General features: G+C 32.6%; 2 protein-coding genes across 4 annotated transcripts; both read right to left on the bottom strand.

Moving 5' to 3' along the window:
• Nucleotides 1-8,550: 8,550 nt before the first annotated feature.
• Nucleotides 8,551-11,309, bottom strand: LOC117213628 (uncharacterized transmembrane protein DDB_G0289901-like). The gene is made up of 2 exons (XM_033459128.1): nt 9,844-11,309; nt 8,551-9,527 (listed from the first exon to the last, which is right to left on the bottom strand). Exons 1-2 carry the CDS (start codon nt 11,297-11,299, stop codon nt 8,680-8,682), a joined length of 2,304 nt encoding a protein of 767 aa, XP_033315019.1. The 5' UTR covers nt 11,300-11,309; the 3' UTR covers nt 8,551-8,679.
• Nucleotides 11,310-13,664: 2,355 nt separating this feature from the next.
• LOC117213636 (protein spaetzle-like) lies at nt 13,665-17,382 on the bottom strand. Of its 3 annotated transcripts, XM_033459148.1 has the most exons (7): nt 17,129-17,382; nt 16,868-17,038; nt 16,342-16,478; nt 14,761-14,922; nt 14,468-14,533; nt 14,307-14,410; nt 13,665-13,928 (listed from the first exon to the last, which is right to left on the bottom strand). In XM_033459148.1, the coding sequence occupies exons 3-7, from the start codon at nt 16,396-16,398 to the stop codon at nt 13,697-13,699; spliced, it is 621 nt and encodes a 206-aa protein (XP_033315039.1). In that variant the 5' UTR covers nt 16,399-16,478; nt 16,868-17,038; nt 17,129-17,382; the 3' UTR covers nt 13,665-13,696. The 3 variants fall into 3 exon arrangements, with proteins under 3 accessions (XP_033315039.1, XP_033315031.1, XP_033315050.1); XM_033459140.1 differs by having other exon boundaries at nt 16,342-17,038; XM_033459159.1 differs by having other exon boundaries at nt 16,342-17,038; nt 17,141-17,382.
• Between the last annotated feature and the right edge of the window lie 559 nt (nt 17,383-17,941).

Genomic DNA, 17,941 nt, shown 5'->3' with positions numbered 1-17,941 from the left:
CAAAGGACCAAACGGCGGCTAGAAAACGCGCACCCTTACTGCGCACCCCTATCGTAAACACGATATTCCATATACATTTTCTCGCGATAATATTTATTCGACCTATTGTAACATGTTGAGAATAGTTAATTTTCAAATGCATGTAATTTGGATTTCTCTATAAAATTATATAGATTGGTACGGATCGGTTAAAATTTCACTGCTATCTTATATGTTTTATTCAGTTCTCTGGTTTTCGTACAAATCAAATATTACATTTTGCAACGCTTTTCGTTAGTTAATTATTTTTTCTTTTTAAGACCGCTTATTGTTTAACTATTTTAGTTATTATTAAACGGCGGATTTTTATGTATTGATGGAAAACTCGAAGGTACAAAACTGCACACAATGTGTACAATATGCAAAAATATATAAATATTCAAAGCAGAATACACTTGGTAATTCTTTTCACACGGTACCTTTCTACGCAATTCATTTTTATATGGTCATTTTGTTACACGGTTTATTCGCGTTTTAAACGCGCGTTATTAATTGCTACACGGTTTATTTAACATGTTTTAGTTACGATTATGCGTTTTTTCAAAAACACGTTTTACCATTTTACTGTAAATGGTACCGATCTCGGACGCTCTACACGATTTCAAGGGGAACTTGTATGATTTGTTACAAAGTATTAAAAGAAATGACAAAAGATACGTCATTTCAACTGATACAAAACGATCAGACGAAGGGTGTTTCGTACGACGAGAACAATTTTTTTCCAGTAATAAGAAAACGTATTCGTTGTAATATAATAAAGTTTGACGATGAATAAACTGTCGACTTAAAAAACAAATATTCTTCTGGTTTTCTTTAACTATTTACTCAACAAAATATTGTTATCAAACACAGTTCTATATTTTAAATTGCTTTTCATAGAAAATATTTATATAATATTGGTAGATTAGTAATATTTGATAGATGACAAATTTGTATTTAGGATCTATATCTCTAGTTATGTTCATATAAATATAAAAATATATAAAAATCCGCAATATACTTATTATATTATGCCATAACTGGTAGCTGTTTATGAATTATCCCGGATTTCTTCTAAGAAAATGATTTTACGTGAAAAAATAAGTACAAGTAATAAATAGTAAGTAGAATAGATAAGCGTTAAACGATGTCAGTCTGCGTGACGTCCTATGACATTTTCGTGGTCAGACAACCGGCTGAACATACTGTATATCGTGTGCCAACGTCAAGCCATTATTATGAGCGAGATATTGATGAATATTGAGCGAAACACTGAATAGCTTATGAACACGACTCTGGCTACAGATTTGATCACGCGAGATTCCACTTTCGAAAAGACTCGGGCAGAAGATCAGTGCGATCGTTATTCTTAGGATGACCGTTCTAGAGATGTTACGGTCAGGGTTAACATCCAAATGGAATAAACTAGACACTGGATTTCTGCTTGTTTCCTACATGCGATTTCTCATTTGTTCGATCCGGAAAGGAAAAAGGAACCCTGAATGGTTCGAATAAGACAATTAGTCTTGTCGAGGAATTTCAGGGGAGCCGTTCCATTTGTTAGCGAACAAAAAGAATACAAAGAAATGTTATCAGTGTACAGAAAATTAAATCTGATCATTTTTTCGATTGTCATTATTTTACCCTTTTGATAATTTGACAAATTTCTCGATAAGGTTTTCGGATCTTTCGGTGACTATAAGTTGACAGATCGAAATTTCAAATATGATTTTAAATTAGTTGATGTTATTTCTCATGTTTGACTTTAAAAAGTTTGAAAATCAACTGTTAAAAATCATAATTAACCTAACGATGATAAATTCGTATTTATAAGTAAGAAACGAAAAGAGTAAAATTAATATAAAGACTTGTTCTTTAATAAAAGTGAAATTAATGGAGTAACTCTTAGTTATTATCGAATGACATCATTTACGAATATCTACGAAGCATTACTTATTCATAATACATATCTACATCGACATAAAAAGGCATGTCATATAAGAAAATGATCTTCATTCCACCCCATACTGATAATCAAACATCTCACGTAGAATATTATACTCCTCGGCTAAAAAATTTTATCACGTTCGCTGTAATATTTCTCAGGTTCATCATCGAGCTGCTTTTATGTTGGAATTTGAATAATTTTTTAAGACGTCCCAGACACCTATCGACGAAAATGTATTAAACCTCACAGTGCCTTACGTCACAATGTAAAGAATTCTATAAACATGCAGAAGCTGATGCAGAAGCTTTGTATACTTCGTTGGCAAAAGCTCCTTTGTTCAAACACAAAACGGTTTGATTGACAAAGTTGTTTGTTATAAGAAAGAACCAGTTTAATTTGGTTCAAATGATAGAGATAGCGTTCTGATGAGCCACGTGAACGAATCTACGAGCTTCTATACGATCTATTAGGAACGTCGAATAATGCTAATGGTTTACACGGCATGCATGAGGACTATCATTTGCCACGTGTACAGACCTGGACGTTATATTTAGAGGTTCACTTCGAAGGTGATAGATGCTTGGTGGTGTTACTGATAAAGTTTTTATATTTTCTCGATGTTTTCACCCTTTCAAGAATATTATTCATGTTTAATACCCGAATGCTTATTCACCCAGTGTATTGGAATATTGCGTTTGGTGCCGTCTAATCTTGCCGAAGGTCCACCCATTAGCACGAGAAAGAATGATTGGAACTGATTTATATGGATACTGTTTTATAGTATTTGTTAGATTAAAAGAGAGAAAGAAAGAGAGAGAGAGACTGTCCTGAACTTGACTTAACAATCACAATATATCTGGTATAAGATATATATGTCAAAATATAGCACTTGTATCTTGATTGATCTGACTAATTGTTAAACTGTACCTGATTTGTTGTTGATGCTAAACTCTAAGCGTTGATGAGTGATTGACTTGACTGACAATGAGTTAAACTAAATTATAATTAAACTGTGAATGGAAGTGAAGAAGTTGGTCGCTGGTGGACGAAGATTTGGTAAGAAGATAGAAAATTCCGTCAGTCAAGCAATTAGCAATTCGAAGTACTAAGAATTGTTTTGCGCGATATCGAGAATTTAGGAATGAAGAAATTTAGAATGGAGGAATACTTTGTTTTGAATTTGCCACGTCACAGTTTGGTATTTCTGTATCAAATTGGTCTCATTGAATTCATTTAAGTTCTATTAATTTCGATTTCCTGTTTTACGAGATCTTTCGCAGTACCAATTAATGAACAGTTATTAAACGAGATAAAATATAGAATAATATTGAAACTGGTAGGAAAAATTTAAATCTCTAAAATCCTCCTAATACGCGAAATTCTCAAAGAATCGATGCATCAAGTATATAATTGTTAAATACACCATATGTCGCTGTTATTTAAGTTTTGTAGTTCTCTAATTATTATATTAAAATTGCTTCTTAATTAGCCATACATATTTCATGCTTCATTCACGTTGAAGCTACACTTGAAGCTCCTTTTAAAGATCAAAGGAGAGTTTTACTAAATGGCCAATTTATGTAATAACTTTGTACATGTTAAAATCTAATAATTTAATTCAAAAGTCTCGAGAGACCAGATTTCATTACTTGAATTTCTTTGAAGCTTTAAAGTATAAATTAAAATGTTACACCTTTTGTAGACAAAATGTGGACACAAAGATGTGGACGTAGATTTTGTAAAAGGCTACAATTTGCATTTAAAACATTACACAGAATACTGACTGCCCCTTCAATCTACTTTTACATTACTGGAATTTTTGCTTTAAGAACCTGCTTCGGTTTTTGCATAAATTCATTTACGTGTAAATTGTGTTCCAAGCGGGCGATTATAAGGAGCAGACACGTGATATTAATGTGGATTGACTTTGATAAATAATGTTCCTTTATCATCTTTCAGATTTCTGTCTATTTACGATTAATCGATTATTTCTAATAAAACTGTAAATTTTATGTAAAATTTTGTTGTTCAGTAGCTTTTTCAATTGCCATTGATATATTTTGAAATAAATTTTAAGAAATATTTTGAGAAAATGGTAATATCGATTATTGGAATCCTCGATAAAAGCAATATTTGATATTTTTAACTGATGACTTATTATAGTAATTGCAACTGTAAAAAGTCAAATAAAAAGAATATTTCTTAAATGATGATATAAGACAATTACATGTAATTTAAGTATGGATGTAGAAAAAAACTGCTATTTATATAACAGAATTTCAATCTGGACGAGTACTACTCTTAATATTTGACATGAACAACTCAAATACAACGATGAAAAAGAAACATTCAAAATTTATCAATAAAAGATACGTTTTGCAACAAGACAATGTTAGTTTTACGTATCACTGAAGTCGATTTTGGTTCACCTATCCTATCCATCTGTACTAATACAGTTCAATTATCGTTTACTTCAATCTTTACGAAACTTCGCAAAATTTTACGAAAGAACATTATCGCTTGATCTTTATAAAATGAAAGAAAACAAGGAATTGAGTGCATTAAAGTCTTGCGAAAGTTAAAAAATTTGAGATATTGATTATTCATTACCATAAAAAGATAGAAAACTTTCGTCTATAAATTGTCATAATAGTAGTAGTTTTGTATAACATAATAATAGTTTTATATAAAGGTATTGTCTGGTAAGTTTTTCAAACGTACGAAACGGTATAAAAATTTATATAATATGAAATTTCATAATCATACGCAGGAAAATGATAATAGTATAATACAACGTCAACTCGACAAAGCAAGAGCTAAAATGGATACTAATCAGCTTCAGACATAGACGGAGCAACATTAGAAAATTGACGTTTGTCTCTTTAATGGTATCCTATTGAAAATTATTCATCCTAGAACAGAACCCAAAGATCTGGTTAGGAGTATCATAATGTTCGTGATATCAGTCAAAATTGTCAGAGGTATCAATGCTTTGATGAATAAAGCGTCGCCAAAGAGAATACCAGAATCGATGACAAAGGTGGTAAACTGGCAAGCTTTACCGTTGGTACATTGAACCTCTATATTCAAGTATTAAGATTGATTCCGGTGTGATTTGTAGCTGTATGGAGGTAATGTTACATATGTTATAAAACGATGGTTTATCCAGTAGAATATTACGTTTAGGAAACGTTTATATGTAAACTAATAATAATTTTGTAATATACTAGAAAATGATATGGAATTTAAATATGGTAAATAATTTTCTACTTGTATGGAATTAGATGCTAATTAGCACATTGTTAGTAATATATTAAGATTGTATTTAATAAAAGATATTTTTTCGAGATTTTCTGTTGTTTTCTGTGCATTCTAGTAATGTTTGTGATTTAAAATAAGACTTAATAAAGTATATAATGTAATTTTTAATTTAAATTAATATATTCAGAGTATATTCCTTTAAATTAATTTAACTTAATTTCAATTATTGGCAAAGAGCGAAAGGTTAAGAAAGGCTGAGTAAAAGATGTAGCACGTTGAAATTCGAAGCTTTATCCGTGCAAAATCATTTGATCCTTCGAGAGAATGGCACGCGATGAAGACAAACGTTTGGCTTTCTCGTGGAATACATTATCTATGAAATTCTTGGCCCTGAGCGAATATTCTGAGATCTATGCCTTCCAAGATTTACCACTTCAAATCTGACGTCGTGTCGGTTTGAAGGTGATACGGCTAACACTCTTACAAGTATTCGCGTCAATGGAAGCAGAAACGAAGACGTATCCACGGCGTTAATAATTCAAAATTGTTTTCAGCCTCGACTCGCTCCTTTCACTGATGTTCTGGATTAAATTAGCCACGTTCTCTGGAGTATAACCTAGTTTCTAAGTCACGAGACTTATGATGGGTAGAATTTTAATTGATTCTCTCGAGTCACTTTTGTATGATAGAAACAATATAAAACTAAGTTACTTATTGCATATTTTCTGCTACGAGAAATATAGGAAAATAGGTGAAGTAGAGACAAAGAGTTAACAAAAGCTGCGTGAAAAGTAAGATTACGTAAACGAATTAATAAAATAAAATTTGACGAACGTGATTAATTAATGACATTAAACTTAATATTTGTCTTCAGTACATAATAATCTAATCTTCAGTATATAACAGAAAGGCATTTCCAGCTTCCTTTTCTCACAGAATATTTGTCTATTGTTTTATTTATTTCTTCTTTAACTAATTATACAGGGTGGTTGGTAACTGGTGGTACAGCGGAAAGGGGGCGATTCTACGCGAAAAAAGAAGTCTCAAAAAATACAAAATTACTGTATCAAAGGATCGATTAAATTTCTTAGAATTCGATATGACTCTATAGACTTCACTTCAATATAGGTACGAGATCGTCAAGTCACAGAGCGGGATATCGACGTCTGATATATCCTTTCAACAAAACAATCATATTCTTGGGAAGATTCCAATGTGAGTATATATTTTCTGCAAACAATTACAAATTTGACTCTATAATGATTATTAAAGTCCATGTAACAATTTTCGTTTCTTCAAATTATGTAAATAGTTTTTGAAAATGCATTAACATAATGGTTGAAAGGGAGCTGAATAATTAAAGTCTCGTTTCACGCTAATGAGAATTACGAACTAGACGCAAGGCGTAGAGGACTTTATAGAAACTGTTTTTGAAAACTTCAAAATGATATAAGTAAGGAATTTCACGCGAACAAATCACGATAATGAAGCAAACATATTTTGTTAGGTATGTTCTAAAGACGTGTTCTGAAACCTCTCTAAATAATACTATGTCGCTTCGTATTAGTTTGAAACATTTTAATTACCGTGAATGACATGTGTCGTTAATATCGTTAAATATGAAGGCAAGTTAAAAGAGAATTTCCATTGCAAATTTTAAGAGTGAAATTATTCAGTGAGTTCAACAATGTTCAACGTGATTATAGCGAAACAATAATCTGTTCATTTCAAGTTATATTCTCCAAGTATCTCTAAATTAATAGGATATGTGTAAAATCAACAAATATAGAGGTCGAACATTGACATGACAAAAATTTCGATAGAATTTATCAATTGTTATTAATCGCTAAAAAATTCAATTTACGTAATATTGATGGAAAGCATGCCGGAAATTTGGAACACCAATCTCTTTTATCGATCAGTAAAATTAGTAGAAGGTTGAATATTTTTCAAAACAGTAGCAGATGCGGATACACTTTATTTGAAACAAAAATATTCAGATAATTTATTACTTTGATTTTTCAAGATAATTTTAGAACAGTAACTTTGTCTTATGTAATAACACGAAGATCACGTTCTTGCAAACTAATCGTTTATACTGGCGAAGTAATAAAATAATTTAAAGAAGTATTATTTTCTCATTTAAATGCATTAATGCATAATTATTTCAGAATAATTGCGAGCCAAATAAGATACCATGTTATGTAATCGTTCTTAAGATGATTATTTGCAAAAATTAGCATCGAGCACCCATTATATGTGCAGATAAAAGTTGTAAAAATTGATGACCTGGACAACGTATTTCAGGGGCATCGAAATCGTCGAGGATGTAGGAGGTATTCGACAGATTGATTATTTTTTATTTAAATAATATCCAAGCCTGAACCACATCTAAAATGTAAGTGTTTCAAAAATTAAGACTCGTGCGTAACAAATTTACTTATATACACATATTCAACTTATTTACATACATAAATACAGTCTTTTGGAAAACTCATTCGAGCATCCCTTACCTTTTGTTTGCTTGCTGAACCATTGTTTACCTTTAAAAATGCATCGCGAGGTTTGAATGTGGCCTCCGTTTTGAGTTGTCTCTAAATTTCCCTCAAATTTATATTATAGAAATATCACGCATTTTTTAAAGAAACTGATCCATCAATCAAACACTCGTTAATTTTATAATTATTTATCGCAAAGTTTTACAATGGTAGTTTTCAATGCAAATGACGAACATATCATAATAGTACTGTGTAATGCACGCTATAAATGAATTTGAAAATAAAGTTCAGGTTTTTTAATTAAACTATTCGCCCACAAAGAAGAAAAAGTGCATTTTAGCAGAGTATTGAAATAGAAAAATTGATGAAAACTGAATTCGTATCGTTTCTGAGCTTAAAAAAATTATCCAAAAATAAAAAGTATTCGTCGAATTGAAATTTTCGTCAAATTAATACTATAATCTTCGACTTCGTCATATTGTAGTAACTAGATCTAAATTCATTAATCGACCCCCTGTATGCATCTGTGAATACTTACCTTTACTTTTTGCCCTTACTACGTAGCATCAAAATTACGTGATGAATGTATAATGTACTTAGTATTGTGGAAATATTATAGAGGCCTAGGGATGTTATTATATAGAAATAAATATACTACTGATGCTTAATTCTTCTGTATTATATTAGAACTTTCTTTGAACAAGTACAAGTTCCGTGTTTACAATATATCGATAAATTATAAATTCAACTTGTTATTAGAGAAATTTCTTCCCAACACATTACATATAAATTAAAACTTATTATTTATATATTTGAACCTTATTTCTCATATATTTCTCCATTTTATTTAATATTTTAGGCTAAATTATAATAATCAGAAATAATTGTTTTATGGACTATTCAACTTCCAAAAAAAATATTCCGAGAGTATATCTGCCTTTATCGGTTTATCTCTTAAAGTTTCGGTAAAGAAATTAATCCTCCGACCTTTCCTGCACCTAACACACTAGCGCCACCTTTCAAGTTCAACAAGCCATTTAGGTTCAACGCACCACCTGAACTTAGTTTTCCAACCACGCCGAGAGCTCCTTGAACAGCCTGCAAGTCCAAAGCACTAATGCCAAGTTTCTTTGCACCTTTCGCACTCAAAAGGCTCTGAACATCTACGCCTCCTTTCATGGATTGAAGGAGCACTGGAACCGTTTTCGTGACGCGTTCTATGTCTATAGCACTTACGCTAGTGGCGGACCACTTGTTTAAAGTACTAAGGTTAACGCCTGATTTTTGCAATTCAAGGATTAAAGGAATTACTGCTTGAAGCGGTTTTATGTCCGAGACAGTTTTGCTTTTTAGTAAACCGGAAAGAGCTTCAGATACTTTGGTTATCTTTTCTGACTTTGCGAGAACCTCTTCTATGGCGCTTTGCAATTCTAGAATTACTTTGCCACTCGCTTCTAAATCTAAAAGACCACTAGTGTCTTTTCCTTCATTCACTAACTTAACGATCAAAAGGATCTTTTCTTTGATTTTTTCCAACGACGCAATATCCTTGCTACCCTCTTTCAAATCTAATAGGCTGCTAGTATCTTTGCCTTCTTCAATCCATTTCAGTAATACACGGATTTTCTCCTTGATTTCCTCCAAACTTGAAATTTTCTTTTCTCCTTTCTTTATTTTCAATACAGCCTTGAGGTTACCACCCTCTTCTAAGGATGTAGCAATGTTGCTAACCTGCTCTTTGATATCTGCCCAGTTTATACTAACGCTGCCTTCCACCACTACTTTACCATCTTTCCACTTTTCTGTAAAATAAATTTATTGGTTTATGGATTAAAGGAATCTTTTTGTTTTATGGTTTCTAGTATTTACAGATCTATATTCGTATACGGGATAATTCTACGTGAAAAAAAAAAGAAAAAAATTTACTATAACATTTTTCCATCTGAGGCTCCGTTTTCAAGAAAATCGACTTTAAAGATTTGACAAGTGTACTTTAACCTGACTACTTCCGTACTGAACAAGAGTAAATAATTCATAGGGGTTTAATTTCGCTAAATTCTCTAAATTTTATAGTGTAGTAAATTTCTGTATATCCGTTTGATAATTTATTAATCCTACCTGATTCTCCACTGCTCTTCCAGCTGCCATCGTTCTTCGAGCTTTCGTTGCTCTTCCAACTTTCGCTGTTTTTCGAGCTTTCGTCTTTCTTTCCGCTTTCACTGTTTTTCCAGCCCTCGTTGCTCTCCGAGCTTCCGCCGTTCTTCCAATTTTTGCCGCTTTCCGAGTTTCCACCGTTCTTCCAATTTTTGCCGCTTTCCGAGCTTCCATCGTTCTTCCAATTTTCGCCGCTTTCCGAACTTCCACCGTTCTTCCAATTTTTGTCGCTTTCCGAGCTTCCGTCGTTCTTCCAATTTTTGCCGCTTTCGGAGCTTCCACCGTTCTTCGAATTTTCGCCGCTGCCCGAGTTTCCACCTTTATTCCATTTTCCGCCGCTTTCCGAGTTCCCACCGTTCTTCCAATTTTTGCCGCTTTCCGAGTTTCCACCGTTCTTCCAATTTTTGCCGCTTTCCGAGCTTCCATCGTTCTTCCAATTTTTGCCGCTTTCCGAGCTTCCATCGTTCTTCCAATTTTTGCCGCTTTCCGAGCTTCCATCGTTCTTCCAATTTTCGCCGCTTTCCGAACTTCCACCGTTCTTCCAATCTTTGCCGCTTTCGGAGCTTCCACCGTTATTCCAATTTTCGCCACTTTCGGAATTTCCACCGTTATTCCATTTTTTGCCGTTTTCCGAGCTTCCATTGTTCTTCCATTTTTCTCCGCTTTCCGAACTTCCACCGTTCTTCCAATCTTTGCCGCTTTCGGAGCTTCCACCGTTATTCCACTTTGCGCCGTTTTCCGAATTTCCGCCGTTCTCCGAATTTCCGCCGTTATTCCATTTTTCGCCGCTTTCCGAGCTTGCACCGTTATTCCATTTTCCGCCGTTTTCCGAGCTTTCACTGTTTTTCCATTTCTCACCGCTTCCCGAGCTTCCACCGTTCTTCCAATTTTTGCCACTTTCGGAGCTTTCACCGTTCTTCCAATTTTTGTCGCTTTCCGAGCTTCCGCCGTTCTTCCAATTTTTGCCGCTTTCTGAGCTTCCACCGTTCTTCCATTTTTCTCCGTTTTCCGAGCTTGCACCGTTATTCCACTTTGCGCCGTTTTCCGAATTTCCGCCGTTATTCCATTTTTCGCCGCTTTCCGAGTTTGCACCGTTATTCCATTTGCCGCCGTTTTCCGAGCTTTCACCGTTTTTCCATTTCTCGCCGCTTCCCGAGCTTCCACCGTTTTTCCAATTTCCGCCGCTTTCTACGCCTCCGCTGATTTCTATGCCTCCGCCGCTTTTCGAGCTTTCTTTTTCATTTGACGATTTAGAAGCCGAGGAGCTTTGCGATGCTTCTTCCTTTTTCTCCACTTGGGAACTCTTCGATCCGGAGCTTTCTGCAGACGCATCCGCTTCCTTTCTGGCTTCTATATTCACGCCTGCGATCGCTAACTGCACGCAGACGAATACTGCCAACAACAACAACGTGATCTTCATGGTTAGCTGTTTCCTTTTCGGACTGCTGCAGTACGGTGACGAAGTCGTTGCTTTTATACTTGAATGAAAATTAAACATCGACATCTGCAACGGCGAATATTTCTTTCCGCAGACATATTTTTATTTCCGTTTATTTTCTTTGCGCGATATGATGGTCGTCAATTTCCAATGTGGCCATAGGTATTGACATTCGTTCGCGGAAGCTCTTGTAATTAGTGTGTCCTGCTGTGTTTTTACAACTTGTCAAAAGTTTTGTGCTTTATTCAAGTTGATGTTATTTCGAATTTTAAAATATCCCAATTATACTTGCATTGTTATTCTGCGCAAACGATATTTTAATACTTAAATGTTTCGTATTTACATATAACGAAACGCAAAGTAGACGAGTTACGTGTAATAACAAATTGTGTTTGTTCGTTTCGCATTTAGCTAGAACGTTAATCGTATTGTATTTTTGGATATTTAAGGTTATTTTCACATAATTATTCATTAATGTTATTGTTATAATATTTTTATAACAAGATACGAGAGTTTCGTCTTATTATTCTATCATTTTCGAACGTTACAGTCAGTTAAGAAACATCGAGATATCAGAGCAACATGGTAATAAATAAAAAGAAGATATCGAATATAAAAGTCCTTATGTAAATTATGCAAGTTATTTTTATTATAAGTGACGGAGTTATACTAATATCATTAATGTCACCTGTTTAAATATTGTTACTATTGCGCGCAAGTAACTTGTTCTGAGAAAATGTATTAAAGACATATTAAGAAGACACATGTATGACTTTAGATATACATAATTAACGACAATTTATTGTAAATTTTATTTATTTGTTTCAAACAGTATTAAATAAAATATCAGCTTAGAAATGAAAGGACAAATATTGTGCTTTGACAAGTGGACAAGATGTTGGTTACATCTTGAGAAAAATAAATAAATGGAAATTTTTATTGTTCCGCAGAACAGAAGTTCAATTTTTTAATTCGTTTTTTATTAATTATTCGTGTTTTTCCGTTCCTTACTTATTCTAAAACCAACTGATATCTTAAGAAAATTTGTTAACAATTTATTAATCTAAATACTTTTTTGTATTCAGAGTGTTATATATAAAGAATTGCCTTCAAATTATCGAAATTCTAATGTACAATCCAAAGAAATATAATTAAAACAAATTGATTTTATAAAAAGGAAGATGATCTTTAATTTGGTAATAAATGTAAAACTTTTTGAGAGGATTAAAACGTTGCAAGCAAGATTATTGAACAAGAAATATACAATTGGAACAAATCCCATTGAAGGTAATAAAATATAAATAAATTTTATTGTAAAATAACGTTGAAAATATTATCGAAATATGTTGCCAAGAAATCAAAAAATTCCAATTTTTTTCGTTCTGTATGTAGCTTTGTCTCCCATATTATTTTCCAGATATCATATTTATCAGTTTAACAGGTGTTACGATATGGTGACGTATTATTGAATCACAATATGTTCAGCTGTTGAAAATAACGACCGAAACGTGAAATAAAATAAATATATCAAAAAAAATTTTTTTATTTCGTTGCTACTATGCTACTGTATTTTATTAGTTACCATTTTTAATATACAGATTGCGTTGCCACCAAATTATCTCTTTATAGCTAACAATTATTAATTCTTAAATTTTGCATCAAAATAAAAACTGCAGTTAATTACAATCTTTTCTTACGTAAGCGAAAGAAGTCGGATTTTAGAAGATTAACTATATTTTTATTTTTATTTAACAAAATTTAATGGGAAATAAAATGGAAGTCTAATGCTTGGAAATATTCCGTCATTCATACAATTTCTGATGAAATGAAAAAATTGAAGACATATTTTTGCAAAGTTATTGCTTTTATTTATTTCACTGCACTTTACATATGTAACACTTTATTACTTCGTCCTGTCGTGATATTCAAATTTTATTATATTTATATCTATATACTTTGTCACTTTTCTTATTCGAAGAATATGTACTTACATGCATAAATGAAATATAATAAATGTCTGATCATTAAACGATAAACATTAAACACGAAACAATAGGATAAAAACATAAAAGAACACAATTCGTTCCTTTAAAAATTCATCTATATTAACAAAGATAAAAAAGATTAAAATATAATTGTTCAGTTATTTATTACCTAATATCGCCCTGCAAAAATTTCTTACAGCAATAAACACTTCTCTTTATCCTTTTATGAAGCTTTATATGCACAATTTTATATCTGACATAGCGACTATATCGCGTATAGATAATCAATAACAATGTTATGAAAAAAGAAAAATCACAGAGTAATGGAATTTCCTCTTAAGTACTCCATTCTTCTATATAATATAGACATCCGTTTTAGATGAATTCAATAAGGTCAATTGATATCGCTTGATTTGTTTTGGAAGTCTGCTACTTCGACGAGCCGTATGTCAGGGCCGACGTATTCAATGTAACAGTAGCAATTGGATGGGAATCGGAATTGCTGATAGGTATACGAGCCACCCTTCTGAAGTCCTAGGAGTTGATTATGAACGTACCTTTGTTTACATACGGTTATGTAACCTCTTGCGAGCCCATTTATCGAGCTACAATGTTTGCCTTCGTTGCTATAAAAAAATAATGATTCTAAGATTGTTTTAATAAAATAAAACATATACATATATAGACTATATATATATGGAAAGATGACACAAACATTTAACAAATTTTATAAAATTATGAAAATTTTAATAAGAAATCCTGACATACTCTTGTAAGTCTTTATCTTTACAATTAGGAATACGCGAACTTTAGGTTGAGGACCACTGATCTAGGATATTTAACGATAAAAGTGACAACGATAATATATTAGTTATTGCTTCTTCCTATGTATATAGGTAGCAGTAAAATAATTTTAAAAAGCTGCTGGTATTTTATGACGCGAAACAAACAGAGACGATAGGGATTAATTTCTTTTATATAGACAATGTATGTATTTTACATACACGCATTTCTCTATGTGTACTCCCTGTACCACATCATCAGTGTTAAGGACGTACGACCACTCGTTATTCATATTTTCCGCCGTTTTTGGAAAGATAATTTTCTCCTGAAATTATTTTGAAAGATATAGATAGAAATCAAGTACTAAATTATACGTACTTACGATTGACTGACAGAGTTTCGTTCCATATTCTGAGTGCATCGGTAGAGTGGGTTTAAGTGGTTCTACCTAAAAGTAAAATCAACAAAATTTGAAAAATAAAATGCAACATATCTATCATTTACAGATATTATATATAAATATGTCATAGAAAAGTAAAAGAATGAAGTAATCTATAAATTGATTAATAAAAATAAGAAATTAGAGAAAAAAGATTGGATATCAAGAGAAGAACATGATAAGTCGTATTTCTTTCATTAGGAAATGAAAATACTTTTATAAAAATGAATACTAACCATATCGAGATTACTATAATTTTTAAGAAGTGAATGTTTGCTAATTATTTTCTTCACCGCATCAAAGGGATAATTCGCAACATTCTCGCAGAAAGTTTGTCCTTTACAAGAAGGTATTGTTTCATTTTGCCATTGAGAATCACTGTGGACGTTGTTGAAGACCTTTCAAAAGATACGATTCGTTAAGATCCTAATGTTTCTGATACTTTGAATCAAAAATGGAAAAATATATTTAATTGCGTGTCTTAAAATATTGAGATACTCCTTACAAATTTTCATTCTTTTTAATATTATGAAACCTTTGGTTGATTCGGAATTAATCATTGGGATGTATACCTTGAAATTTATTAAAATTTCTACGTACCAATCTTCGACAAATAATTTCTTGTATACTTATTTTTATATATCAGCTTTCTAATATACTCAACTTCGTTCAAAAAAGCTATCGTTCCTTTCATAATACCAAAAGATATAGAGGAGATGTCCTGGAAAATCCTTTTCAAATACAGCTGACAGATTGTCTTCTTTGTTGTTGGTAGATTGCGTTAATACATATTTTCAACTTTCAACGCGAGGGATTCTAATAAGATACGCGAGAAATAAAGAAAACGAACGTAAAATAATTATTATTTTTAATTCAAATGGCATCTAATTTCGCCGAGACTCAGAACTACTCTGTAATCAAAAGCTGACTGTCCCTTTGAGACTTCTGACAAGTCTGTGGACCACGATCAGTCAACTGCAAAGACGGTCGTTGGTTTAAGTTCTACGAGTAGTTTATCGTTTCAGCGTATTGTTTCAAACAACGGCCTTGTAATCAAACTATCCGATAAATGAATTTCGTTTAATCTTCATTTGGGTTAACGCGATTATTCGGCTTCAAGCTTGAAAATGGTTAAATGATTAACTCAAAGATTACTGTATTATCTTTGCTACAGTCCTTGAATTATGGTATTCTACTATTCTACATTCTACATTCTTGTTTTATCAAGCAAAAAGACTTAGAAATATATGTTATGTATTTTACTTGTATTTTATTTATGTACGAACTATCATTTCGTAGATTTTAAAAAAAACATTAACAAAAAATTGGAACAAAAATTTATGCATGTCAATAACGATTCATTCGTATTTTCTTCAAACTTAAGACAGTTGTTTAGTAACTGAGAAACACTATTTAGTCGAAACTACCATGAATATTATTACTGCAATTAAATCCAAACTATCAGACCTGATAGTATCAGATTAACAACTGATAAAATTCAGAACCTAATATTTTTAGTCTTTGAGAAAAATTGTTTTTTATTAATTATTAATGCTAGAAACACACTTTTTTCGGGTAGTTTTGTAAAGAAGAGACAATGCACTAAAATTTGAGAATGGTTTTATCGAGAACAAATATAATAATTAATTACTTTCAGTGTGAAAGGCTTATCATTCAGAGCCGAATAAATATTATTTCTTAAATTATTGGATTTCTTAAACTCATTGAATGCTTTTGTAAAAAAGATATCAAGAGTCCAATGCTAAGTTAAATAGTAACTTATTAAAATATAATTAAGACTTTTTCATATTACTTACCAGTAACAAACCGATTGCAACATTGAATACAGAAATTATGCTTTGAGATTCCTTCATCGTGTTTCGGTGATCAGTGTTCCACACTACGATAACAGCTTGTTCCTTTTTCCTAAATGATTTCTTTCCTTCCTTTTTCGCTAGAACACGATATTTTAATTTCAATGACTGTTTCACTAACTTCAACTGTGTATGTTTGCAGGTTCATGTTTGCAATTAATTTTGGCTAACTTATTCACGAGAGAGAGTAGTGGATGTTCGAGCGATGATTGTCAACTCCACTAATGTAAGGGGTGTTTTTCTCCGAACGATGACAAGGTTTCGAAAGTTTCTAATTTCCGGCTATTGAGATAAGGTTCACGAATACGTATAGCACTCGCACGAGAACGGTCTTGACTCTTGACTCGATCTTGACTTGATCGAGCGTTTAACAAGGCCAAAGGTCCATCAGCATGCTTGTTCGTTTATTCATGCACTTCCATGCGCGTGAATCGCGGCAGACGCTTAATGAGAAAAGGATGAGCGATACCTGGACGAACGTGAAGCTTCGAATCAATTAGGCAAAGATCGCGGAAATTCTTTTAGACGGTCCTCGACCGATACGAGTGGCTAATGATCTTTCGGAAGTAACAGACGTTTATAATACGCTCGGTTACTGAGAACACGATGAACGTGTAAAATGAAAGCATCGCCACTATCGCTGAAAGAAAGCCATTGTAAATGTTAGTGTTTCGACTGAAAAATATTCTTCTGAAAAGTAGTGGAAATAGTACGTCATAAAATTACTCACGAAAATCCTCACGTTTTTTGTTCTTTCGGATGAAACATTCGACTTGCGCACCACTCAACAAGGTGTGTTTTTAGTCTAGTCACTAGACTCTGGCGTAAACAACGTCTGGTGATCGTCAGTGTCAAGAAACTAGTACCTCGAACGACTTCTTAATGACTGATTCCGAGGTTTTATACGATCATATCGTGAAAAAATATTTCTCGTTCCCAATTCGAGCATTCTCTGACATTTTTAATGAAGAACTTTCCAGGTCGACAGCGATATTTCTGTGTCAAACTGTACATATGATAATTAGTCCCATACATACCTAAATTATAGGAAATAAATTTCGATCAATATTTTACTTTGAAAAACAAGTTACGCACAACTACAAAAATTCGTCGTGTATAAGCACTCTGGATAGTTTCGTCATGCCGTTCGTATTTATATGACAATTCCGATTTTTTCCATCAAGTTTTATCGATAAATTTTATTGATCGCGATATCAGCGATATATGGGCGTTTCATTGCCGATGAAATATCGGCAATACTTACTGCTGGCAAATTGAATTTAACGAAATCGTCTTACAAGGCACGCCTAACGAAAGATTGATTGAGTTTCAGCGGATCTAATTATTCGACCGCGAGAAAGCCTCGATAATCCTTCCTGAACTATCGTTTCCTGTCAAAAATGGATAGCGAGGATTGAACGCGGTGTTTGTTTTCTGTTTTACTTCAATATCACGTATTTTTGAAAGGAAGTATTCTATTAATTTGACACTTTTTAATTTTGTAGTTATTTATCACAAAATTGTACAAATAATTTTCAATACG

Source organism: Bombus bifarius, unplaced genomic scaffold (genome assembly GCF_011952205.1).
Source record: "Bombus bifarius isolate JDL3187 unplaced genomic scaffold, Bbif_JDL3187 scf7180000007970, whole genome shotgun sequence".
In the NCBI taxonomy this organism is placed as follows: Eukaryota; Metazoa; Arthropoda; class Insecta; order Hymenoptera; family Apidae; genus Bombus; species Bombus bifarius.
Note: the sequence above shows the minus strand (reverse complement) of the source record. Positions and strands in the feature narration are given on the sequence as shown.